General features: G+C 40.2%; 1 protein-coding gene across 1 annotated transcript in view; it reads right to left on the bottom strand.

Moving 5' to 3' along the window:
* Positions 1 to 24423, bottom strand: part of pth2ra (parathyroid hormone 2 receptor a) — an 84405-nt gene that overhangs the window by 49178 nt on the left and 10804 nt on the right. The window contains exons 2-6 of the mRNA XM_065251672.2: positions 18194 to 18293; positions 10901 to 11017; positions 10690 to 10805; positions 10517 to 10614; positions 5992 to 6178 (exon numbers count right to left, since the gene is read on the bottom strand). Coding sequence (XP_065107744.1) covers positions 5992 to 6178; positions 10517 to 10614; positions 10690 to 10805; positions 10901 to 11017; positions 18194 to 18293 — 618 coding nt within the window. The remainder of the gene's footprint in view (positions 1 to 5991; positions 6179 to 10516; positions 10615 to 10689; positions 10806 to 10900; positions 11018 to 18193; positions 18294 to 24423) is intronic.

The following is a 24423-nucleotide window of genomic DNA, read 5'->3' as shown; positions in this document are numbered from 1 at the left end:
AGACAAGGATGGACAAATTAATAGAAAAATGATAAGACAGTCCCCATCAACAGCTTTGCAGAAAACAAAGCAAAAAAGCTAAAAGTGTGTAAAGAGATGGATTTGTTTTCCAAGAACTGATTATATCATAGACAAAAATAGAAGCTAAGTGGAATATACCTACAATTTTGTGGATGATATAAGTGGTTGCTTACCAGTCTAATTCAAAAGCTTTTTCTTTTAATAAAAGTCTTAGAAATGATGAGCTGCATTAGAGAGCTTTGAGTGGAAGGGATGATTTACATTTTAGTCTCCTCACATAAAGCTCTCTTATAGTCTCAGAAGCAATATAGTGATAAGAAATACTTTAATGATAAAGACTCTAATTACTTTAATGATACCCCTGCTTACGATATGCTTATCTTGTATTAAAAAAAGTGTAAACATTTCTAGAAACATCTGTACTATTGGGTTTCAAGAAAAAATCATGACACCAACATAAGGTTGAGTACACAATGACAATTTTCGTTTCCATTTTTGGGTGACCTATAACTTTAATATTTTCTTCTATTCTTACTCTTTCCTGAGGGGTGCATTGGGGGATTGAGTGGTGTCTGCCTCAGCAATTAAATAAAAGGACACACTGTTCTCAAAGTGGACAAGAAAAGCCACATCGGCTCTAGACACATGAAACTAGTACTGTAACTGCAAAAGTTTCAGTTTCTCTGACAGACGATCAAAGAGATGCCAGAGGAGAGCAAGGTGAAGATTATGTTGTCAATAGACATGGGGGAAGTGAACAGCTCATCTGAACATCTGAAACTTTTGGTTTTATCTTTTTTCTGCCTCTCCACTTACTAGGCATTCTTAAAGTTTAGTTTCACTAAACTAGTTTTCTAGAAAAGTAGGGAGGCAAGCACATGAAAAGTTTTGTCTACTGGTGAGGTTTGGTCAAATCTGTGAAAATGTCATTTGACCAATAGTGGATCAAAACATTGGTACATTATGGTCTTGTAGGAAAGTGTAGTTGATGGTATTTTAATATAACTTAAATGATTAATTATTTATTAAAAACATAAGCACTGCAGTGTAACATCACATCCTGTTGCTGATATTCACTGCAGGCCAAGTTTTTGTAAGTGTAAGCATTGTGCGACTGCACTTTTAGAGACTCCCACCTTTATTCACAGTACTGAACTGAAACACAATGACTAACGCAGACCACCACAGAGAAACAGTAGGGATAGAAACACATTCAGTGAGTCAAATGAATGTCAAAACCCAATGAAACCCTAGGTTGAATGTATACAACTTGAAACAAATGTTAATAAAACAGCTCTATTTATTGTAAGACTTTTATTGTATCCTTTTCCTGTGTTCTTTACAAAAAAGGAATATCCCTTCACTCTCAATTTAGGCAATTTCCTTTTCCTCACTTGTGACGCAGATCCTAGTCATTATAAATAATAAAAAACATGCATACTAGAAATGTGAAGCCAGCCTAATTTTCATACAATATTGTGGGTGGTAAATTGGATTAAAAATTAAATCCTTTTTAGTGACCTCTGGATACAGAAATTTAATCATTTAAGGCTGGGAAATGACTAAACAAACTGAAAAGAAAAAAAAATGAATTCATGGCAAACGTTCTGTGAGTGCACAGTAGCAAAAACAACTCCTTTTGTTACTGTGAATGCTGACAAGACATTTGTTTTAGGGGTCAGATAAAAAAGTGCTGAAATCACTATATTGGTCAAATTAATTAATCAAAAAAAGTTAAATATTAAATATATTATCTAAAAAATTCAGTCTTAACTGTACCTGATTAGGATTTAAAATATTGTAGGACCCTATGAAATCTGTTTAATTTTCCCCAAATTCCGTTTAATTTCTTCTCAAATTTCGTGTTTTCCGTTTTATTATTCTCAAATTCATGTTTTCCGTTTACATTTTTTCTGGATTCTGGTTTTAATGGTTAAAACAGTGGCGGCTTGTGACTGCTCATCCGAGGGGCGCAAATTCAAAATAAGTGTTTGGAGTGTCATGTGTGTTGTTTGCTTTTACAAAATATGTGTTTGTGCTTCATGTGAACCATGTGCATCACGTGTTTTGTCAAAACCGTTTATGATAAAAGAGACGCTCACGTTCACAAATTACACGTAAGACACTCCATTAACAGTAAACTCTGATTACGCATTAGATTATGCGATTATCTGGCAAACGCAAGCGTCTTTTTATCATAAACCCTTTAGACATGTCTGCAGCAGACACTTATTTTGACAAGACACGTGATGCACACAGGATCTCTCGACACGCAGAACACATATTTTGAAGAAAGGAACCAAACACATTACGGGCTACATGCATGTTGTGACGAACTTTGCATCGGAAGTCACCGGCTGCCACTGGGTTAAATTAAATTTCAGTCATCAAAAAGCATATCTTATTAACAGAAAACATTAAATGAATACAGTTTAACAACAATTTATTTAAAGTTTTATTTAAAATTATATATAGGCCGATGTATTTTGGCTGTCACAACACTATGATAAAATATATTGGGTTGTTTTTAACCCAGGGCTGTGTCACTATTGGACAGAACGCATTTCTGGGTTAAAATGACCCGGTTGTTTCAACTTGGTTGATTAACAATAGGTTTTTACCCAACTGCTGGGTTATTCTCAATCATCCATGTTGAAACAAGCCATTATTTGGGTCATTTTAACCCAGAAATGTGTTCTGTCCACTAGTGACCCAGCCCTGGGTTTAAAACAACCCAACATTTTTTAGAGTGTACAACAATGCTTCTGACAAGCAACCAAATGTTTCGTTTTTTTTAATCATAAGATATACTCATCTTGTTTTAGTTTTCAAGCATCTTTATTTAATGTAAATACATTAATTATTAGAATCTATGATTTAACATTAGCAATAAATAAATAAAAACCTGCACAGTCCTCACTGCATGAATTAAATGTTCAGCTGCAGAAGTTGTTTAGTTAAGAGTAGTTTGGGGGTTTTGGTGTGTAGCCTAATGAACACTTCTGACACAGAAAGCAGCAGGCTCTTGTCACTTTAAGACCCAAGACAGACTGATAAACATCCAGCCGTTCATGTTCACTTAAGCAAGAAAGGAAATCAGTGATCACGTGTTGACTGCTCGCTGTGTGCGCACTTAGTGAAACCTTATGTGTGAGGAACATATACGAGCTATACACGCTAGTAAACAGATGTCAAGCCCGACGTGTTGTGGGAACGCACAGTTGCACACACATACAGTATATTTACTGGCTGCAGTGGTGGATCCGCTACTTTTCTTCATCTTTTCTAAATTAGTGAATGTCCTGTAAATATACTTTCAAAGCGGTGCAGATGTGTGTGCGCACAAGGTAGATGTGGGAAGAACGTATACTGTACCTCTTTCATCTACCTAGTACCAGCCTTTGTTTGCAAAGCATGGCGAGAAACGGACCTATGCTTTTCTTTAAAACCACACCGATCGTGGACCCCATTTACTTCCACAATATTCTTTTTTCCTACTATAGAATTGAACGGGGCCCACGAATTGTTTGGTTACAAACATTTCTCAAATAATCTTCCTTCATGTTGATCAGAACAAAGAAATTTCTACAGGTTTGTAACAACATGAGGCTGAGTAAATGATGACAGAATTTTCATTTTTGGGTGAACTTTCCCTTTAAGTCCAACATTACACTAAAGGAAAATGTTTCGTGCATTTCTGTCCTTTTATTTGCCGATTAATAAGTTATAATGGGTTTAAAAATGACTGAATCCAAAATTTTCAACTTTCTGTGACTTTCCGCGTTGTACAGTAAATTTCATTTTAATGGATTCCGCGATTCCGTTTGCGTTTCCTCCATTGCGAAAATCATAGGGCCCTAAATATATTGTACCTTTCTTCTGGGCGTTTCCAAATTTGTTAAAGTTTGTCAGAATGAAGTGCTGGGAACAAAAAGGTGTCCAAAAAAATCTCACTGAACTCAATATGAACTCATATTGTAATTTTATTCACAAATAAAAGCAAGGAAACGCAAGCATGAGACATTCGTTTTGAATACGTGGAGCTTGTGTCAGCCCTGAGAAGACCTCACAGAAAAACTTTGACACATGGTGGATGACACAGAAAGCATATAAATACTGCAAATATTTACCACAAATTGCTTCTGACGTCATACTTTCAATTGAAGAAAACAAATGACCTGCATGTTCCTTGATATGTGAATTCACCTGAGCAATAGCCATCCACTGACGCAAGTGCCTTATTTAACTGAAATATAGGAAATGCAGCAAACAATATTTGGTGGGTACCTGTTATTGATAAACAAAGACAGATGAATGAAAGCCCACTGTAGCTTTGATCTCACCATATGGACTTTATACACAAAACAAGCGGTCCCAAAATCCTCCCTAATTTGCTCATTGCATTTATCTATGCAATGCAGCTGTTTGAAGAAAAATGCCAATGACGCATCGCCAGCACTGGGAATCGACACAAGCGTAGGTGGGAGTAAATCATTTCCCAACCAAAACACACCGAACGGGGACAAGTAAGAGTTTTAGCCTTTCTGAATGGACTGTTAGACAGGCCATGTGGTGGGTGGAATTTAGTAAGATGTATTGTTTATGAGATTTGGGGTGGAGACGGGAGGCGATGTGGAACAAAAGCCTTTTCTAAGTGTGTGGAATGACACGCAGCACAGGATGATATCTGTGAACACTTACAGCTCCTACTGTAGCAATCCAGAAACCTCTGACCTCTATCTTAGCATTTCCTCCAACACTTTTTAACCTACTCTCCACCCACAGACCAAGACGGGGTCTTTTCATTAACATTTAAATATTTATTTACCGTCATAATCCAAACTGGGGTCCAATTTTAACCAGATGTCACCTCTTCCAGGCCCAACTTGACTCTTTTCAATTTCTGCCCCTCTAGGGTTGTTTAAAACTCTATTGTGCATCATTGCAGCTTTGAGGATGTTATGGATAACATTCTGTAGTGATTTCTGCCTCTGGTTATGAATTCAAATAGCACATTTTGCATATAGCACAGTGTGTACCTGGAACAAACAGCAGATGATTTAAAAGAGTGTTCTACATGTGCTATTCTCGCTGTCACGGATATTTGCTCATCTTTTCTGTCTTGCTAGTGTCTAGTGAGACAATGGCATCCATGCATTCATCCATCCATCCATTTATCCATCTTTGATACAAATTTGTCACAGCTCACAAAGTGAGTAAAAAAAGTTATTCTTTCATTAGTTTCATTAGAATAGTTCTTCATTAATTAATGAACAAAAAGCATTAAAAAAGTAGCACGACTTTTGAAAAAGACACAGTCTGAAACTGTAGGATAGCACTTAGTGAGAAAAAGACCTCACTGAAAATGTCCTAATCAAACGTGATACACCAATTTGCATATGGAATAGAAAATGTCACTGGATACCAAATTAGCAAATAACTTCATGAGAAAAACATACTGAAATTATTGTATGCCTGTAAGTAGTGACGTGCATAGACAGAGAGGCACATGCATTTAAATAAATTTAATTAATTTGTATAAAAAATAGTTAGAGTACAAATCTGCTTTTACAGTTGCCTATTCAAGCATTTCTCATTCATTGTAAAATTCCTGGATTTTTCTAAACTAATACCCTTCTATCTTAAAGTCTTAATGGATTAATGCATCTAAAATTCACTTCCTCTCCTTTATCTCCTAAATAACATTTGTGTCTCTAATGTTTTTCTTGTCTCTTCTTTATTTTAAGTACTTTTTGATCTTTACTTGCTTACACATAAATAGATTATTGATGTGTACTTTTTTCTCATAAAATTTAAGTAAACACATTAAAATGAAAATAAGTGAACATTCTTAAATACAATAAAGTGCTGTAATTTTTAGAGCTGCCATAATAACACAGACTTATTCAATTTTTGACTTACAATAAAAAAATAGTCGTACTGTTTATGTGCATGATAAAGTTGACTCACATACTGTGATGTGTCCACTGGTGCCACATCCACTGCATTAGTGTAGTTATTCATAAGAACAGCGTCAAACTCCTGCAGGCCTGCGCTGGTGTGAACTACATGATCCTTTACAAAGATGCTGATGGCACGCAGCATGAAGGATACAAACAGATGCATGTGAATGTAGTTCCTGGTGCAGTGAAGACGCCTAATAAAACACAAACACATGCAAGGCTTATTAGAGCAGAGAATGAAAAAAAAATGGTTTTCACTTCATATGTAATGTGCCTTTATGGATGAAAATGTCTTGTATTTAAACATAAGTTTGCTGCATTTAAGCTCCCTTATACTTTGCAATTGCAAACAAACACCTCCACTTAATAATGCTGGAACAACACCACTGTACTCTGTTTCTCTCCCACTGTTGAATGTTTTATCTTCTTTATAAGGGACACAGACAGGACGAATGCAATACCAATGCACCCTACAGCCATCTGTTCCCAGAAGTCCCCAAGGTCTAATGTACAGTATGTGTACATATTGCACCACTTTAATAAATACTGTGGTGAGCTGGGAAAACTAAGTCAGGCTGCAAGGAACATATTCACATCCAATATTCTGGCTATTATTAAATGCTATTATGAAATGAAAACTTTTGTGGCTTTAAGACCTTGTCTATTAGCATTGATATCATCTTTATGATAGTATACAACTAAACATTTCCAAATTTACACATGTACATATTTAAAAATGAACAGTCATCACTTCTGGGAATACAGATCACAAATAATGATGACTCATACTGCGCACACTTATTTTGTCCAATAAATGTTGTGTAGAACAAGTCCCTCGTCCTGATACCACCTACTTCTGACTAAAAATAACAAGTAGAAAATGTAAATGCCTAAAGTTATTGCCTATTTATTTATTTACTGTAGCCCTTTGATTAGGGGTGGGGGAAAAATTGATCGAGATTCTTTATAAAATGATTTTGGGAATCGATTAGTTTACCTCGGTATATATACAAATACGATATATATATATATATATATATATTATTTTACTTTTCCAAAGAGGTGGTGGGGAGACTTTACCGATTTTATTTCAACAAAGGGCAAAACGTATTTGTTCTTATCTGTAATAGATAATGTTGTATCAGTTTCAAGCTGGAGTGAAAAAGCAAAACCATGGCAGAGACAGGGGAGCAAACCTCTTCAAGAATTATTTCTGCACTTTCAAGTGACAATGACACACTTTGATAATGGCATTTTGCGTGTGAACACGTTGTGTCTCTCCAGATGAGTGCACTGTGCGTTCGCATGCTCTCTGATTTTCAATGAATTTGGTTGCAAATGCTCCGTGTCACATTCAGGGCCCTATCTTGCACCCAGCGCAATTGACTTTGTCAGTGACGCATGTATCATTCGTATTTTGCAACGGCGCACAGCGGGTTTTTCCCTCCACAAACGCACGTCGACAAACTAGGGAATGAACTTGCGCTCCCTGGGCGTTTCAGCGCAAAAAAAGAGCCGTGTTCCGGCGCAAACCATCCCTGATGCTATTTTGCAGTTTCAAAAAACAATTGCGCCACTGACCAGAAAAAAAAGTTTAAAGTCAGTGGCGCGTTGCGCGTTGTTCATTATGCTATTTTAAGGGCGCATGCTTGACCATAATGTATAGCGTGCACAACGCGCATACACTTTGCATCTAATCTACACAGATGCAACAGTTATTTTTGCAAATCATAAATTGTTACACTAAAAAATATTAATACACGAGATAAGGGGAATCATAGTGGTGAGCATTGTGGTGATAGTTTTTATTTATTGTGTAGCTGCGTTAAAAAATTATCATGCAAATAACGATTAAAATATTTTCATAAGTTTGTTGTGTGGCTGTATTACGTTTATTTTATGTAAATAATAATTTAAATGTTTTCATAAGAAACCTTAATGTATATGAACTTGATTTGTTAGTCTACTTTGGGGTTGGACCTTGCTTTTCTTGGGTCCGATTTCAAAGCCCCCAAACCCTTTCAGCGGTGAGGGTGGACGCAGCGATGTCCTCTGCAGGCAGATCCACCTCCCGTTACACAGCGTGCCCGATTTATGCTGGCAAGCTTGGGATTCCCCCGTACAAGGACGTCGGTCTCCTCGGCTGTGAACCGCTCCTGGCGTGCGCCTGGTAAATCCGTCATAATAATAGCAACCCGCCACGGAACTTGCGCCCTTGCGTTTAAAGGGAATGTTGGATAGCGTTCTGATTGGTTTATTTGAGGTTACGCCCAAACCACACTTATGAATAATGAACCTACTTCAGACCAACCCCTTATTGATTTGCGCCCGGCGCAAGAGTTATTTCTTACGCCGGGAAAATAGCAACAGCGCCCAAGATCCGCCCACAAACTCACTTGCGCGTTGCGCTTCGCACTTGCGTTTCAGATTGTTAAAATAGGACCCTCAATGTTTCTGAACTTGAGACGAATTGAATGCATTAAAGGTCTTCACGGAGAACCCGAGTCTGATTAACTTTGTGCGTAAAACACTAGAGTTAGTCAGCGCTAACGCGTTTACGTGCATGTGCAGTATCAAAGATGCCTCCGGTTTCTATGGCGATAATAAACTGGCTCTTGTTTTAAAAGTCATGACCACGTACTGCACTTTCATTCTCAAGCATTAGTTTAGTTTGAAGTTTGTAGCACATATTACTTGTCTAGAGTCTTTAATATGTTATTAAATTTTAAATACATTTTTCAGTAGCTTATTAATTTATTGTTATTTATTGGAACAGTTTAACATAGCACTTTATTTTATTTCAGAGATTGTTTCTACTCATTATGTAGCACATTTGAATATTATATTTAAGTTCAGGGTTTTCGTATAGTTTTATGATTTAAGGTAATTCACAATATGCACTATGTATGTGGTCTGCTCCTGAAATTAAATTCATAAAGATGTAGACCTAATGCATTGTTTTTTTAATATGACTCATATACAGTCTGTTTAAGGGTATGATCAAGTATTTTCAATTGTCTAGCCTTTATTAGGCAAATAAAAATCAGATTGAAACAACTATTCGCAATACTCAAACAATCGCAATATGTATTGAATCAGCACACAAGTATCGGGATAGTATTGAATTGGCAGATTAGTGAATCGTGCAAGCCCTGCCTTTGATACTGTATGTTGATAAGTTTAACGAGTGTGTGAAGTGTGAAGGAAACTCCAAGGGTGGGTTGCACCAACAAGGATTAAATTAAGCAGAGTTTAGAGCTAATCTATGGTTAGATGATCTCAGTTTAATTTTAATTCGAGTTGTGTTGCATCACTTAAATTTAAACACAGATGAATGAGTATTAGATTAAAACTTTTACCTGTATTAAACCCTTCATCTGCTATTTATTTTGTCCGCCAAGAATTTGCCGGTGTAATTAAGCAGCAACAATGTTGATGTTGTCAAAAAATCTAACTATGCATTCAGACCGCCACCGGCGAGAGCGTCAATAAAAGCTCTGGCTGCCCTGACAACAACGCTAAAGAAAAGTTGTAGTGGACGCTCTGACGCTCGAATGCATTCTCTGAACGCGGAGGTTTCCGCCTTCCGATTGGTTGCCGGTGAACATTTCCGCCTTCCGAGTGGTTGCCGCCGAACTGCGTCATATTTCATTACCATAAAGTTGAGCTGATTTCAACTCTCCTCGACGCTCACGCTGTACATGACGCGCCGTGCCACTGCTCGCCGGAGCTCGCCACCGGCTCTTATTGAAAATTAATGACTTCCAGCCACTTTGACGCTCTCACCGGTGGCGGTCTAAATGCCCAGTAAGGATCTATTAAAACAACTTATTGTATTGATTAACAGAGCAATGTGGCAGGAAATATTGCAAAGCTCAGATATTGTGATATAATGAACAAGATGTGCTAACACATTTGTCATGAAGCGCTGCCGTGTGTCTGTTCATTCACTGCCCTTCATTTTCTGACTGTGGCGCACGTCACTGAGGAGAAGTGCATACGAGCATTGGTAGCTGTCACCGGTGCTGTTAATAATCTTTTTGAGCCGCAAAAACTCACTCTGTTAAGGCGTTATAATAAACGTATCTTTGAATAGCGCCACAATGCTTGCGGTGTCTATTTCTAATGATTTAGCCACATATTTAATTGTAGACTAATAAAAAATTATTGAAACCTCCTCATATGCAAGTTTAAGGTTAATCCCTAAGGATTTGTGCAGACCAAAACTTTTAAACGCAGCTAGAAACGCCTGGAGGACGCCAGCTGTTTTTTCAGCTAAGCAGTTTGGTAGCTGTGACACTTGAGCTGTGAACTGATTTGTTGTTGTGATACTTGTCTACTTGTCGATTTTCATGATATGTCCACATTAACAATTATCCTTTAATAATGAATGGAAAATTTCGGACAAAAAGATTGAATTTGAAAGCGTAATGAAAGTGGAATATTGAGTCTAGTACCGAATTTAAGGGAATACAAATTTGGTAAAACCTTTTATAACATGTACTAAATTAAACACATGTGCAGTTACTTACCTGAAATAGCCAATAATAAATATGGCCACAAGTAGGGAGCTGAAGGAAACAGCATAGCCTACTGTGTACATGACATGCAGTCTCTCAAAAAAGACTTGCTGTGGAGACAAAGAGGAGGTGTCAGGAAACTTCTACATCCATTGAAGACAACTGACAGCTTTGTTGTAGCTTACCCTCTTTTTGTTGGGTTCTGGGGATTTAATGCATTCTGTGTAGTTAACCCAGGTCTTGTTTGAGCTCTCAGCGAGCACCCAGGAACCGTTGGAGTCGCACCTCCTGTAGGCATGGCCTGTGAGATTGACATTGACTTAACTGAAAGGCTATGCTTAAAATGATGAAAAAACATAAAGAGTTTGATACACAGAGAAAGAAAATTTTCCAAACCTGCATGGTTGAAATCATAAATGTATCTGGGGCAGGGGGTCTTGGTCAGAGTTCCAGGAAAACCTTGTGCCCAACATATCAAACCATCCCACTCTGGAGTACACACACCAACTGAGACTGAAAGCAGCATTACATTAACACAACAGGAAATATCTTCACAAGCTACTTTCTGATTATTACAATATATATGCACAAATGATTCCACTGAGAGGCAAGCGTAAATGAGAAGAACCCAAGTGCAGTTTAATAAAACATGCAAAAAGAACAAAAACAAACACAAGGCATGGTATGGCATGGCATGGCAACTCACATCAGCAGAACACTACATTTAACATAACGTTAAACAAAGCCAGACAAAGGACAATGGGAACATGACATGAGGTTCTATTTATACAACTACAATTTAAATCTTTTAACCTCACTCTGTATTTTAAAATTTCCTGGCATTGACCCAAGCAGCTACTATAAGTTTACTATAAGTTTTAACTCAGACAATATCACTTAAATATATCAAATACTTTTAGGCAAGTTATTACTTTAAATTTAAAGATTACAAAGACAAACAATGCCAGGAATGTGCAAAGTAAATGGGGTACATTTTGAGTTCACGTTTATCACTTTTTTTATAACTTATTTATAACTTTTTCCCCGCCATTGACGAGTTATCTTTCCTGACCAGTTTTTACGGCAATCTATAGTTCCGCTATTGTCCACAAGGTGGCACTCTTACCCAATAATTACCCACTTGTAAAACACTGAAGCATCCACTGATTCAAAAACCGTTAAAACTCTGTGTATGTTTTGATCATTGTTCTGAATCTAATCGCTCTGAAAGTCCTTAAAGGTGACATAGAATGATTGAACGGAGTATTTATCCTTGTTCTGTGATGTGACATGTTAACAAATTTTTTTTGGGGGGTCTGTAATGCCTTAGAAGCTTCCTAAAAACCTCTCTCAGATAGCTGTATTAGGGTGTGGGATTTTAAACAAGTGGTTTTGCAACTATTTGGCTCCCCCTACTGGCTTAACTTGCAATCTCATTACTGATTGGCTGACTTTGCTGCCACTCAAAAAATGTAGCCAATAATTTTAAAGTGGAGGGGCAGTAAGATGCCTGTGATGTCATAAGCATCAGTTTTTCAGATTGGGCCGTTTTCTGACTGACATTTCTAAAAGAAGAATTTCTATGAGACTGAGATGTTTAGCATGTCTAGCATTTTTTGTATGTTTGTGAATGTGGGTAGATTACCATTATTCAACAAAGACAAGGTAAAAATGGTTCCCTTTCAATACGGTTCACTTCGCATTGCGTCAGTTAGCTGACGCTATGGGGGAAACTCCTGTTTACTCCGTGACTGAAGCCTATTGGTTAACGTCTGTACAAAGTACAGACCAATGACGTTTGAACCCGCGCGCGGGAGGAACGCGTCCCTATATAAGCGCGGTTCAATCGTCAGCAGCTCATTATTTTCTCCTTCAGCGCGAACCTCTCGCTGCTCCGAAGAAAAGAAGAAGCCTTACCTCGCCGTTGACAAAAGCCCTGCAGCGGAGTCCAGGCCTAGCGTCTTCCCCTGCCGTTTTCCGGCTGAGAACCGAAGATAGCAGAGTCCAGGCCTAGCGTCTTCCCCTGCCGCTTTCCGGCCGAGAACCGAAGATAGCCTTCGCTTGCCGTGGTACGAGCCCTGTGCAGCGGACACGCCTGACGAGGTCTCCCCTGCGGCCGCCCGGTAAGATCAATATTTTTAATATAAAGCTATAAGCTAAAAGAGCAGGCGCTGTTGTAATAGCGTCCAGCACAGCGGCTCGGTGAGCCTCTCTGCTATGAATTTCCTCCGAGCGCGTTACCGGTCTGGCACCTCCCACGCCGGGACCGCGCTTATGCTTTGGTTGTCTTATCCATGTTTCGTGCTCCCCCTGCTGTTCCTCTCTCGCCGGGATGAACACACGGCGAGCCATGAGACTAGATGGATGCATAGACAAGCACACACGGACTAACCCCCCCTGTGTTCTGTCACACCGCAACCGTTCATGCTTACAGAGTCCCTTCGCTCCTCTCAAATTCAGTGGCGAGATCTCTGGCACATATATTAATCCCCCGAGTGCATCGGGTGATACCGTCACGACGCATGGCTGTTCTGTCTGTGTTGCTGCTCCCCTCTGCCGTTCCTCTCTTGTTGAGATGAACAAGCGGGGAACCGTAGACCTGGATAGATGCATACGACAAGCAAACACGGGCGGTCTGCCCCTGTCTCTGTCATAGCACAGCCACTCGTGCTCCACGCTCGCGGAGTCCCTCGCTCCTTTCCCCACAGTGGTGAGGTCTCTTAACGGCTTAGCTAGCACGCGGTATTACGGCTCACTGCCTCTAAATGCAGCTGTCCAGTGTTCAACGATTACAGAGCTTCATGCCGCTCCCCTCTGGAGCGGCGCGATCTCATTCGTCTGCTCGATAGGGCTGATTCGCCGCTATTGGAGCACCAAGAACACTCATTATAAGAGAGCTTCATGCCCCTCCCCTCCTGGAGCGGCACGATCTCATTCGTCTGCTCGATAAGGCGGACACGCCTCTATTGGAGCGCTAAAACACTTATTATAGAGCTTTACTGGCCTGAGCCGATCTCACTTCAGATAGCTCATTTTTCGTCTGCCTGGTAATTTCTCTCTGGTTTAGACGGAATCAGAGGCAGAACGAATTTGTTTATAATATACTGAGGCCCGAATACCTCCCTTTATTCAGTCCCGTCCTATATCAGTGCGCTGAATATTGGTACATTCTTATATATATACCCGGTTTTTCTGCCCTTTTAATAAACGGCAAAACCGCGGGCCTCACGGCAGACTTCCTCTCTGCGATGGGTTCAGTCTGACATTAAACCACCTAGACATACTGCTCTGCTCCGTGAGCCGTTCGGTCACCGTCACTACTGAGGCTTGTGCACCTGAACGGCTGAGCTCTGGTCTCCGCAGCACAGCTGCATCAACAGAGAACGAAACTGTCTGGGAGAAAAGGGGTTATGTCGCGCCTCGGCTGGACTGCCCTGTAATGTTTTCTGTGTGCTGTTTATCCAAACATACTGTGTAATACTGTCGGCTATGCGACCTCACTATAGTGGCGAACGGTATTTAATTCCTCTAAAAAGAGTAATTTCCGTGCTTACTATACTGTGTATTGACACCCACGGTTGTACGGTGTCTCTAAACACTTTATCGCCTTACTGACAAGCAATCAGTAATACGCACACACGGTCCGCTGTCCATAATTCTATCGACGCTAGCCGAAAAGACCCCGGTTTGGCCATATACTGTGTATTGACACCCCACGACTGTACGGTGTCTCTAACACCTTTCTGCCAAATTCGCTCGCAGCCCACCTCAGTTTCTCCGCTACGATGCTGATGGCGCAAACGAGCACGGTCTTACGGCTGTTATTCTCTCTTCCTAGAGGAAGGACAGCCTCAGACTTTTGCATGGCTCCAAGCGTTTGAATCGCGCCCTCTCCGGACGGCCACTCAAAGGCTTACAGCCAAGCGGTTTATGACGTTTTTCGGCCATATAGCTGATTTATATTAGCGGATCCGAAGACGCTCACACCTCCGCTCCAATACTCGGAGATATTAAGGGTAATATCAACCTCAAGTGAGCTTGCTACCCGCCACAATAAGTTTCAAAGCTTAAAGCGCGCGCACAGTCAGACGCGCGCGGCATCTCGTTTAAGACGGGCACACGTACCCCTCTAACGAGCCTCAGAAAGCTGAATATCGTGGCATTCTGTTCATAAGTCCACTTCAGTTTGACTAAGCAAAGGTCCCGCCCCGAGCTGACGGCCGGGAAGCTTGCTTAAGTTACACACGGCTGCATGAAGTGCTGTCATTACGAGCTAGCCCAGCATTTGCTGTGGGTTGAACACGCTTTACGATGGCAATCAGCCTTCGGCGCGTGGAACGCCGTTTGTCTCATATAAATCACCTTGTACTGTGAATACGGTACATTATGAGGATGATTTAGCACTGCAGCACTCTCGACCGTGTTATTGTGATAATGCGGTCGGGCAATCTACGGTGGTTTCATTATTTACCGAACCAGACTGAGATCTCGCCCCCTGAACAAGCTGACGAGTCATCTCCTTTATAAACTCATTGCATCGCTTTATAAGCTATGTTCAATCAGAGTGATACGCATCTCATGCTTAAACTACCAATATTAACCCATTACGATGGGCGTGCGGAGATGGCATCCGTGGGACACGACCTACATTACGTGCCTTATGACACATTGACACAAGCTGCTAGGACCCCTTTCACGAGGCGTCCTTATGCAAAGTCTGATCCATTCTGTCTAGTGACATTTGAAAGTCAAAACCCCCCGCGAATCGCCGGGGGAACACTTTTCTCCTCACTACAGAGGCACGGCGGCTCTCTCCCCTACCTATATCTATGTGGCCGTGATAACAGCGAACCACGCTTTTACGACCGACCATTCATTTACTTCACAAGCCTGTCATCTCTCAGATGCGGACGGCGGCGGTAACAGCGAACCATGCTTTTACGGCTGGCCATTCACTTTATTCATAAGCCTGTCATTTCTCAGATGCGGACGGTGCCCGAGGCACAGCGCTCTGGAACTGTCCAAGGTCCTGTATGACACATACGTCTGACGTACATCAGACGATCAGCTGTTTATCTGCGTCACAGATCACTCACTAGAGCACCTGTCAATACAGGCTATTTATGGATCGTTGACGTTATCACCTCCCGTGACAATTATGCTCACTTGTCTTAGAGCATGGGCATGGTCTTAGAGGTTTCTCATTTGACAATTGTGACACGGCCGGCTGGTCCCCGCCGTCCACGTTGTCAGTTTACAGCTTCGACATCCCTGCTTCGCGCACTACTGAGGTTTGTTGCATTAAAGGTGCGCCCATTAGCTCACCTGTATGCACGATATGGGTTTTAATTATATGCGTCCACCGTGCGCTTAGAGAAGCTCACATGTACACGCTATAACATTTTGGTATACAATAAGATGCGCTTGGGAAAGCTCACCTGTATACACAGCTGTGTTATGCTTTGTGACACATACATTGTTGTTCATCTGTGTACGTTCACGGTGCGTTGGGTGCCCACCGTTACGTTCATCAATCATATCTGTACACATTCACGGCGCGTTGTGTGCACTGATTTATCTATACGCATTCACGGTGCACTGAAGAGTTCACCCGTGTGCGCACAATTTATTATCAGAACACATGACGGCGCGCTCGAGAATCTTGCCGGCCTGTGCATTATAACACTCTGATTCATCTATATGCATTCACGATGTATTCAAGTGTTCACCTGTGCCCGTGCAATTTATAGTCAATACACATTTACGGCGCGCTTGGAAAGCTCACCGATCTGTGCACTATAATACTACCTATATGCATCCCGATGCGCTCGAGGGTGCACCGGGGTTCACACTATTGTGGTATCTGTATAATCCCACGCTACGAACCGTTCTGCCGCATATTATAGTCAGATCGGCCGTTCGTGAGCTTCGCAGATCACTCACTACGTATGTCTGTTGCTAACAGTGGTTATTTAGATGGATCGTTGAAACCATCGCACTGGCTCACGCCCCTCTATGAGCTAGGTCCTATATAGAGCCCACTCTGTGCGAGTTTGGCTTCTTCATGAACTTGGTCTACAGGGGTATCTATATCTATATTTAATATCTGCTACGCGGCCGGCTGGTCTTCGCCGTCTACGTTGTCAGATTGTACAGCTTAGACGTCCCTGCCCTACGAGCGCAGGTTCTCTCGGCTCAATCATGCACGCTCATGCGTTTTATGTGTACACCACGGTGCGCTCAGCGAGCTCACCAACGTGACTCTGAATTTACTTGTCTCGCACAGCCGCGGCGCGTACCTCGCCGTCTTGTGCTATGTTATGTGCCCCCGGTGCGTTTAAAACCCCACCGTGTGCGCGTCAACAATTTATATGGTGCTTACACATTTGCTTTTAAAGCTGTGAATATGCCGGGTATAGGGCCACACGCAGTGTCTCTCCGGTAAGGCACTTCAGTACGTTGTGTATGCACGGCGTGATGGGATTACGTTCCCCCATAGCGTCAGCTAACTGACGCAATGCGAAGTGAACCGTATTGAAAGGGAACGCTTAGGTTACTCACGTAACCCCGGTTCCCTGAAATAACGGGAACGAAGCATTGCGTCTCTTGCCATGCTACAAACGTCTACGCAGCGAGTGTTATTCGGCTGCGCGCTTCAGTCGAATAATAATGAGCTGCTGACGATTGAACCGCGCTTATATAGGGACGCGTTCCTCCCGCGCGCGGGTTCAAACGTCATTGGTCTGTACTTTGTACAGACGTTAACCAATAGGCTTCAGTCACGGAGTAAACAGGAGTTTCCCCCATAGCGTCAGCTAACTGACGCAATGCTTCGTTCCCGTTATTTCAGGGAACCGGGGTTACGTGAGTAACCTAAGCGTTTTTCATTCTCTGTCCCCTTTAACAAAAATGCAATTATCTCAGCTTTTTGCTCAAAATCTGGTATTTTTTAAGAAATCTACACATATTTGGGGATAAAAAGAGAGCAAATGAAGATAGGATGAAATGTTTATTTCCATTGTTTGTTTATTTGAAAGCCGATGGTCTGTTCTTTCATTTTATGTGTTGTATCTTTATATATTTAAAGAAGAAAATGTATCTGGAAGGTATTAAACTTTTGTGAAAAATCATAAAAGAAGGCTGCTGCTGGCTGGCAACTTTAAGTGTACAGCAGGTCTTTGCCAGTTTAAAAAATTAAACTTGCTGTATACTTAATAATTCATAATTTATGCATCAACACACTCATTTCAATTTAGGCGTAACCTTACACCTCATGATGATGGATGAAAGGGACTGGGGAAGAGTGAGTCAAATTAATATTTCTCAGTTTGCCTGGTCACTACTAACAAAATGAGCAGGAAGGCCATTATACAATGAGTCATCTCCATCAAATTTTGGTGCACTTTTATAGAAGGACACGTTCTGTTCTCCCTCATCTGGGAAAAATCTGTTATAAACCAAATCTACAAACTGTAAAGACTGTGTCAAACAAAGGTCTTAAAAAAGTCTCTTCATCTCTGATTTGGATAATTTCTGTAATCATAAGTGAGCTGACTCATTCATGAATTCATTCATACTCTTTATGAGTGTTACTATTTGTAACTTTAGGAACAAAAACATGGTTAAAATGGTGAAACTGATATGGCACCTTAATTGCAAAAAGGATTATTTGGTGGTTATGGTGCCTACCTGCAGGGTCATCCATGGAGACCTTTTGTAGACATTGCACCTTCGCATCCAGGAGCATCTGTACCTGCTCTTCAGCTGTAATCTCTCCATCTTCACCTGCCTGTCAAAACAGTCAGGGGTAATTTCTCCATCAACTCCATAATGTGCTACATTCCAAGTCATCTGAAGCCATTTGTTAGAGGAGCAGACTAAAATTTGTCTAAAAACTAAAAAACAACAGTTTAAATAAAATAAAAATGATCATGTTATTTCAAACCTGATTTATTCGTCTTTTCAATAAGCTCTAATATATTTGTGTGTAGACTATTTAAAATAACGATTTGGGCTGTTTATACCTGGTATTAAGATACCAGTGCCCGGTTGCATGAAAGTCCTTAAGATAAGAAATCCTTAGATATATGTCCTACTGACCTTCATTTCTATTTTGATTATATTGTTAACTTCTTAATAAACCTCAAACAAACATGTATACATTTGTCCTCACATTCTTAACTGTAGTTCCCTCTCACATTCCTGCCTAAAGGCTCATTATGCAGCTCATTATGCAAGTCTTTTGTTTGCTCAGCTGTCAATCAATCCTTCTCGCATACAGCCCATCTAAACAAAAAGTGTCTTACAATTTCTAAATCAAAATTGAGTAGGTGAGTGAGTAGGCAGAATGATTTTCACATCATTTTAAAGAAAAAAACTCTACACTTCTAGATTCTGTTTAGAAAAGTCTTGTTAAAGCAACACTATGTAGTTTCCATGTAAAAATGACTTACAGCTCCCCCATGTGGTTGAAAAGCGCAACAGTGCCTGGTATCAGACACTCTTCTGCAGGCAGGGGGAGGGGCGGGGCTGTGTTTCCTACCATCCACCACCACTTTCAGAGTGTGCTTGTAGCAGCTAGGAGGCTGCTCAGGTTGCAGCAACAGTACATTTTGTCCAGTTAAAAGTTGTTCTATCACTGAAATAATTTTAGAGACATTATTTAAAGGTAAAAAAACTACATAGTGTTGCTTTAAAACATGTTTAGTATGGGTTTTGTGGACTTATATCAGTGACTTAAACATTTTGCTTTTTCAAAAACCACGCATAAACATTTTTCTCTCAAAAATACAAACATGTACATACATGTAGTTCATATTATATTGTAGCCCAGTTTGTGCTGAACGCAGTGTTTTGAGACACTTGCCATTATTATGTTTTAAAGCAACAGAAAAAAGACCAAATGTAAGAGCATGTCAAAACCTCTGCCAGTGTCCTAAAATTGTCGGAGCCCAGACGGTTAAGGGTACAAATAATAAAAAAATGTGTTGCAAGAAAAAACCTACAGGTAAGTTCACTTAGAGAACCATAAAGCTGTCGATAAGTATTTACCCTTAAATGCTAAACCTTAAGTTCTGATGCTTGATACAAAGTCCTTAACACCCATTTTATCTTAAAAACTTAAGGGACTATAACAGGTCCCTTAATGTCAAACGCAATGGCTGATTTTATGATTAATTAAGAAAAGGAAGTACCAACGTGCATTTCTAACAATCAAAATAATCCCTTAGCCCTGCTGAAAAAACACATATACCAGCATCATTCCCATGCTGGTCCATGCTGGTTTGGAGCTGGTTTAGCTGGTGGTCACAAGCAAACCAGCACCAAAACACAACATATGCTGGTCTAACTGGTATGCTGGATTTTCCAGCAGGGAGTGATGCACATTTATTAGGAGAATAGTGGTTTGATCGTCAGTCATTCCAAAGTGCTTCAAGTTAGGTAAGGGTGACAGTTAAGACCTTTGTTGCAATGCTCTTAAAGAAATCCCTTACCTCAGGGATTTTTTCTGCCTCAGGGAAACCCTTACTTAAGGATTTTCATGCAGCCGGGCACAGATCGATTAGTCGAATGAATCACAAGTGGGCGAAAGAGGCACATTCACGTTTACAACTGGTGTTTTAATCCATCTTATTTGTCCACTTTCGACCGCTTCTGTCCTAATTAATTCAATTGAATTCAATTCAATTTTATTCAATTCAATTTTAGACTCCCTAGGGGTTGAAAAAACTCAAAGGAAAAAAATGCAGGATCTTCCATGGAGTCCATGGAAATTACTTTGAGGGGGTAATCTGATGTTTTGATTATCTGGTTTTGTTGGTTTTCGTTGGTTTTGTGAAATGATGGATTTCAATTGATACGCACTAAAATTATGTCAGAGTTTGCTGCTTGTGTTGTTAGTAACATGCTGCACAGAGTTTTGTACAAGAGATTTCTCTTAGATTTTAGAGCAATCGATGAAATAAGCTTGCAACTTTTACACGCTCGTAAAATGAAACAAAAATGAAAGGCAAAGAGGCAGGGAGCAGACGCTTTATCAATGAAAGCTAAAAGACTGCTCTGAACACTGTGGGTTTGCGCAAGAAGTCAGGTCCGGTGTAAAGAAACATTGTGCTCGGTACATCACATTAGATCAATAGGCAGAGAGTATGTCTGCTTGAACACATTCAACAACACAAAAGCAATCCAGTCGAATGCGTTTTCGACTACCTGTGAATGTGGTCGAAAGTAGACAAGCTCAAAAATTTCATACCCTGTTTACACCTGTATTATGGAGCTTTTCCATTGCATAGTACCCCACGGTTTAGTTTAGTTTGGGTCGGATCAGCTCACCTCACTTTGGCGTGGTTAGCTTTTCCATTGAGTTTAGTAACACTTCGGAATGGGAGGGATTATAGGCGTGTCGTTATATTTACGCTGCCTTCTGCTGTGACATCATACAATTGAGAGCGTTGTTGTACATTCCCATAAATTCATTTATTTCTCAGTTAACCACAAAATTAAAATTGGCCACCACAAATAGATGTTTGCACATCGCGTTTATACCTCTGTCTCACATGACAGTTTCTGTTCAAACACCCGACCCGTGGCGTCAGTTGCAGGCGCTCCGCTGAGCCTCATTCAAGTTGAATTTAAGCATATATAATGCGGACGTACACGTCACGAAAGTGCCGCCACAAACTGCAAGTCTGGAAAAAACTGTTATGGTGTGCCGGATTCTCAACCTGTGGATGTTTTTCATCGCTGAAAGGGTGTTTGGAAACTTATAGCAGAACACAGATAACAACATGTTTGCTCGAGACAGCGCAAGCTAGCAGTAAGCTAAAGCTAATATTTACATTATAGCGATGACGCTTTTCTCAGACCAATCAGTGATCTACAGTGTTTTCGCGTCACGTTTGGTATCAGCTCGGGTCGCTTGGAACCCCAACCGAGGTGGTACGAAAAAAGTATCGGTACCACGTACTGCACCCAATGGAAAAGCTCCCAAAAGTAAGCTGACCCGACCCAAACTAAACCAAACCGTGGGGTACTATGCAATGGAAATGCGCCATTAGATTCGTCCACTTGTGATTCAATCGACCAAACACATCTTAATACCAGGTGTAAACTAGCCTGGTCCAACCAGACTCTCGTACATTCATTTCATTTGTACAGAGAGTCTGGCCACGCTCCATTGCAAAGCGTTATTTCCGTTAAGGAGGGTCCATTGTTGAAGTTTAAAACTATTGGATCTGATCAGAGTCACTCGGGATCTGCCAAAGCCAATCGCTAACGTGTGGTCGTGACATATATCATGCACCGAAACCGTCCGGAAACAACAAGTCAGAATAATCAGACAAACAAAACTTAGCAAACCTGGTTCTTGCTCCGGCTTTAACTTCTGTATATTCGGCAGTTTTGCAACAACGGACCGAATAGCTTTTCTCACGTATATTTCTCCGCTGCCATTACTGAACTACAACTCAAACTGACGCACGACCTCAACGTCATCGTTCTTAGCCACCCCCATCTGTTCGCTGCTTGGTCCTGCAGATTTTTGCAGGAGAAAACAAAACTCTATAGAGAAATCCCAGACGTACTGCTGAAGCGAAATGAAAATTAAGCGGAAGCACGTAGGAGGGCGGAGCCAGGCTAGGTGTAAACAGCCTCACTGACTCAAAATCTGGCTTTTCTCTCTCTCAATTGTCATTCAGATTTTCAAACCTAGTAGACACACTATGCCATGTATCCCATCAACTAACCCAAACACTACTGGGATGGTTAGTTAATATATCAACTTTAATTTAGTTCTATTCCCCAATCCCCACACAAATAATTGGAATAAAGTGCACCGGCTGCATAAACTACTTTTGTGGTGCTTTTTTGTCACTTTTGCAGCTCAGCAGTGATAATTCCCATTTCTCTTTCACTGCATAAGCCATAGCAGTGTGAACACTCAGCAGTTTTTGAACACTTAGCTCTTACATTTTTCAGAACTTATTTTGTGTTCACTGAAAAAAGCATAATGGTTTTAGAGTAAAACGAGGGTAAGTAAAACTTAACCGGATTTACAGTCAAAAGTACAATCCAAAAAGTACAGTCTCACAACAAAAACTGGCATAATGTTAAATTACCTTTCAGCCTGATAGAGATTGAAAAAAATTATGTGTTATGTAAGACGTAAACTGTGCAATGATGTGTAATGATGTGTTTATCAAAGTATTGGTGGTGATCTTTCAGATCTTTCTGTTTCTCATTTAATTCAATCTGTGGGGGAGTGTGAAGTCTTCTAAATACTCTGAGGAGTTGAAAGACATTTGAAGATTCACTCTCTGTAACAAAAACAGGTTTTAAATTAATTTAAATGCATAGCAGAAGTGTATCAGAACTGTGATTTCTGCCTGACAGACACTGAACTAATTAAAGTAATTTTCTCAGTCAAGCAGAGTAAAAAAAATGTTTATCCAGAAATTGTGCATTGTTCAGGTGGATGGCATAACACAGTTTAAAACTATTATATAACCCACTATAGAAAATAAGTGAGTAAGCTGAATGAAGAAGCATCAATTTATGTCTCGCTTTAGCAGTGGTGGCTCTAGCTTGTATTGTGCCCTGGGCTCCCCACGACCCACCCCCCTTCAGTGCTCCACAACCCACAGAAACCATCCCCTCACTATTTTCCCACCCACAAAAAAAGGCACTTGCTTTAACTTTTATATAGACAATATATATTCTGATTATGTTTAATACTGATGACAGCAAAGCCACTTGTGTGGTTCAATGACATACTGGACCTCTGATAGGATTTGATAAAACTGTGCTAGAGGTTGACACAAAATATTTAAAAAGAGCATCTAAATTTACATAAAACTACAGTATATGAGTCCGACACCCTATATGCATTTGTTGAACATGTCATTATGCACAACTGATCAAGCTTTCAGAATAGGAAGTTTTGAAATAAAAAATCATACATAAACCTCCTTGACAAATTCTAGGCATAAGATACCCCAAAAGACTCTACTAATACAACATATTAGCAAAATATAGAGGAAGCCACAGAGTTTATAGGTCAGCAGCAAGGAAATGCAATCACTATTTAGGTTGTACTTGATTTGTTGCAGGTAACATACATTATTTGATTAAACTATATATACAATAAGTTACATCAAGTGTTATTCAGTTAGCATATTGTAATGAAATGGGTGGCATCATGGCTATATATTTGTATCCAAGTTTCCCATTAGTCAGTATTTTGTGTGACCTCTCTTGGCACGAAACACATCTTGAGCTTTTTTGAGGAGACTGAAGTCCTGAAGTCATTCGATTAGAATTAGAAATTTGAATTTAATTTCATTTAGGTTTGAGAGATCTTGCAGATGCCTGCTATTTAACCTAAATACTTGACACTTCAGCTTATACTTTTATACTGTTTTTAATACTACATACAAGTTTTCTGTATTTTCTGGTTGTATTCTAATAAAGAGACTGAGAAATAATTATATATGATCACTATACAATTGCAAAAACAACAAATCTAATGGTAGCATGGTGCCTTAAAACTTGCACACGCACAGTACTATACAATATATATATAATATATATACACATACACACACACATAAATATATCTCATGGAGATGTGTATAAATAGCACAAAGTGTGAAAAATCATGCAATACATATGCCAAATTCCAATTTGGCGTGCATATGATACGCCAGTCCTTCCGTTCACTTAGGTTAGGTTCACTTATTTGTCGTTTTATGTATTGGTTTATAATTTTTTTTCTTTTTTCACCTTTGTCGCTTTGGTTTGGGGTTAGAACAACTTTTTGTAACATAAAATTCTATCCTCCCAACCCAAACCCCAATTACCCCAACTCCAAGCGATCATGGCTTAAATATAGAGAACCCTATATATTAAATAACATCCTAAAG

The sequence above is a fragment of the Paramisgurnus dabryanus genome, chromosome 15 (genome assembly GCF_030506205.2).
Source record: "Paramisgurnus dabryanus chromosome 15, PD_genome_1.1, whole genome shotgun sequence".
NCBI lineage: Eukaryota > Metazoa > Chordata > Actinopteri > Cypriniformes > Cobitidae > Paramisgurnus > Paramisgurnus dabryanus.
Note: the sequence above shows the minus strand (reverse complement) of the source record. Positions and strands in the feature narration are given on the sequence as shown.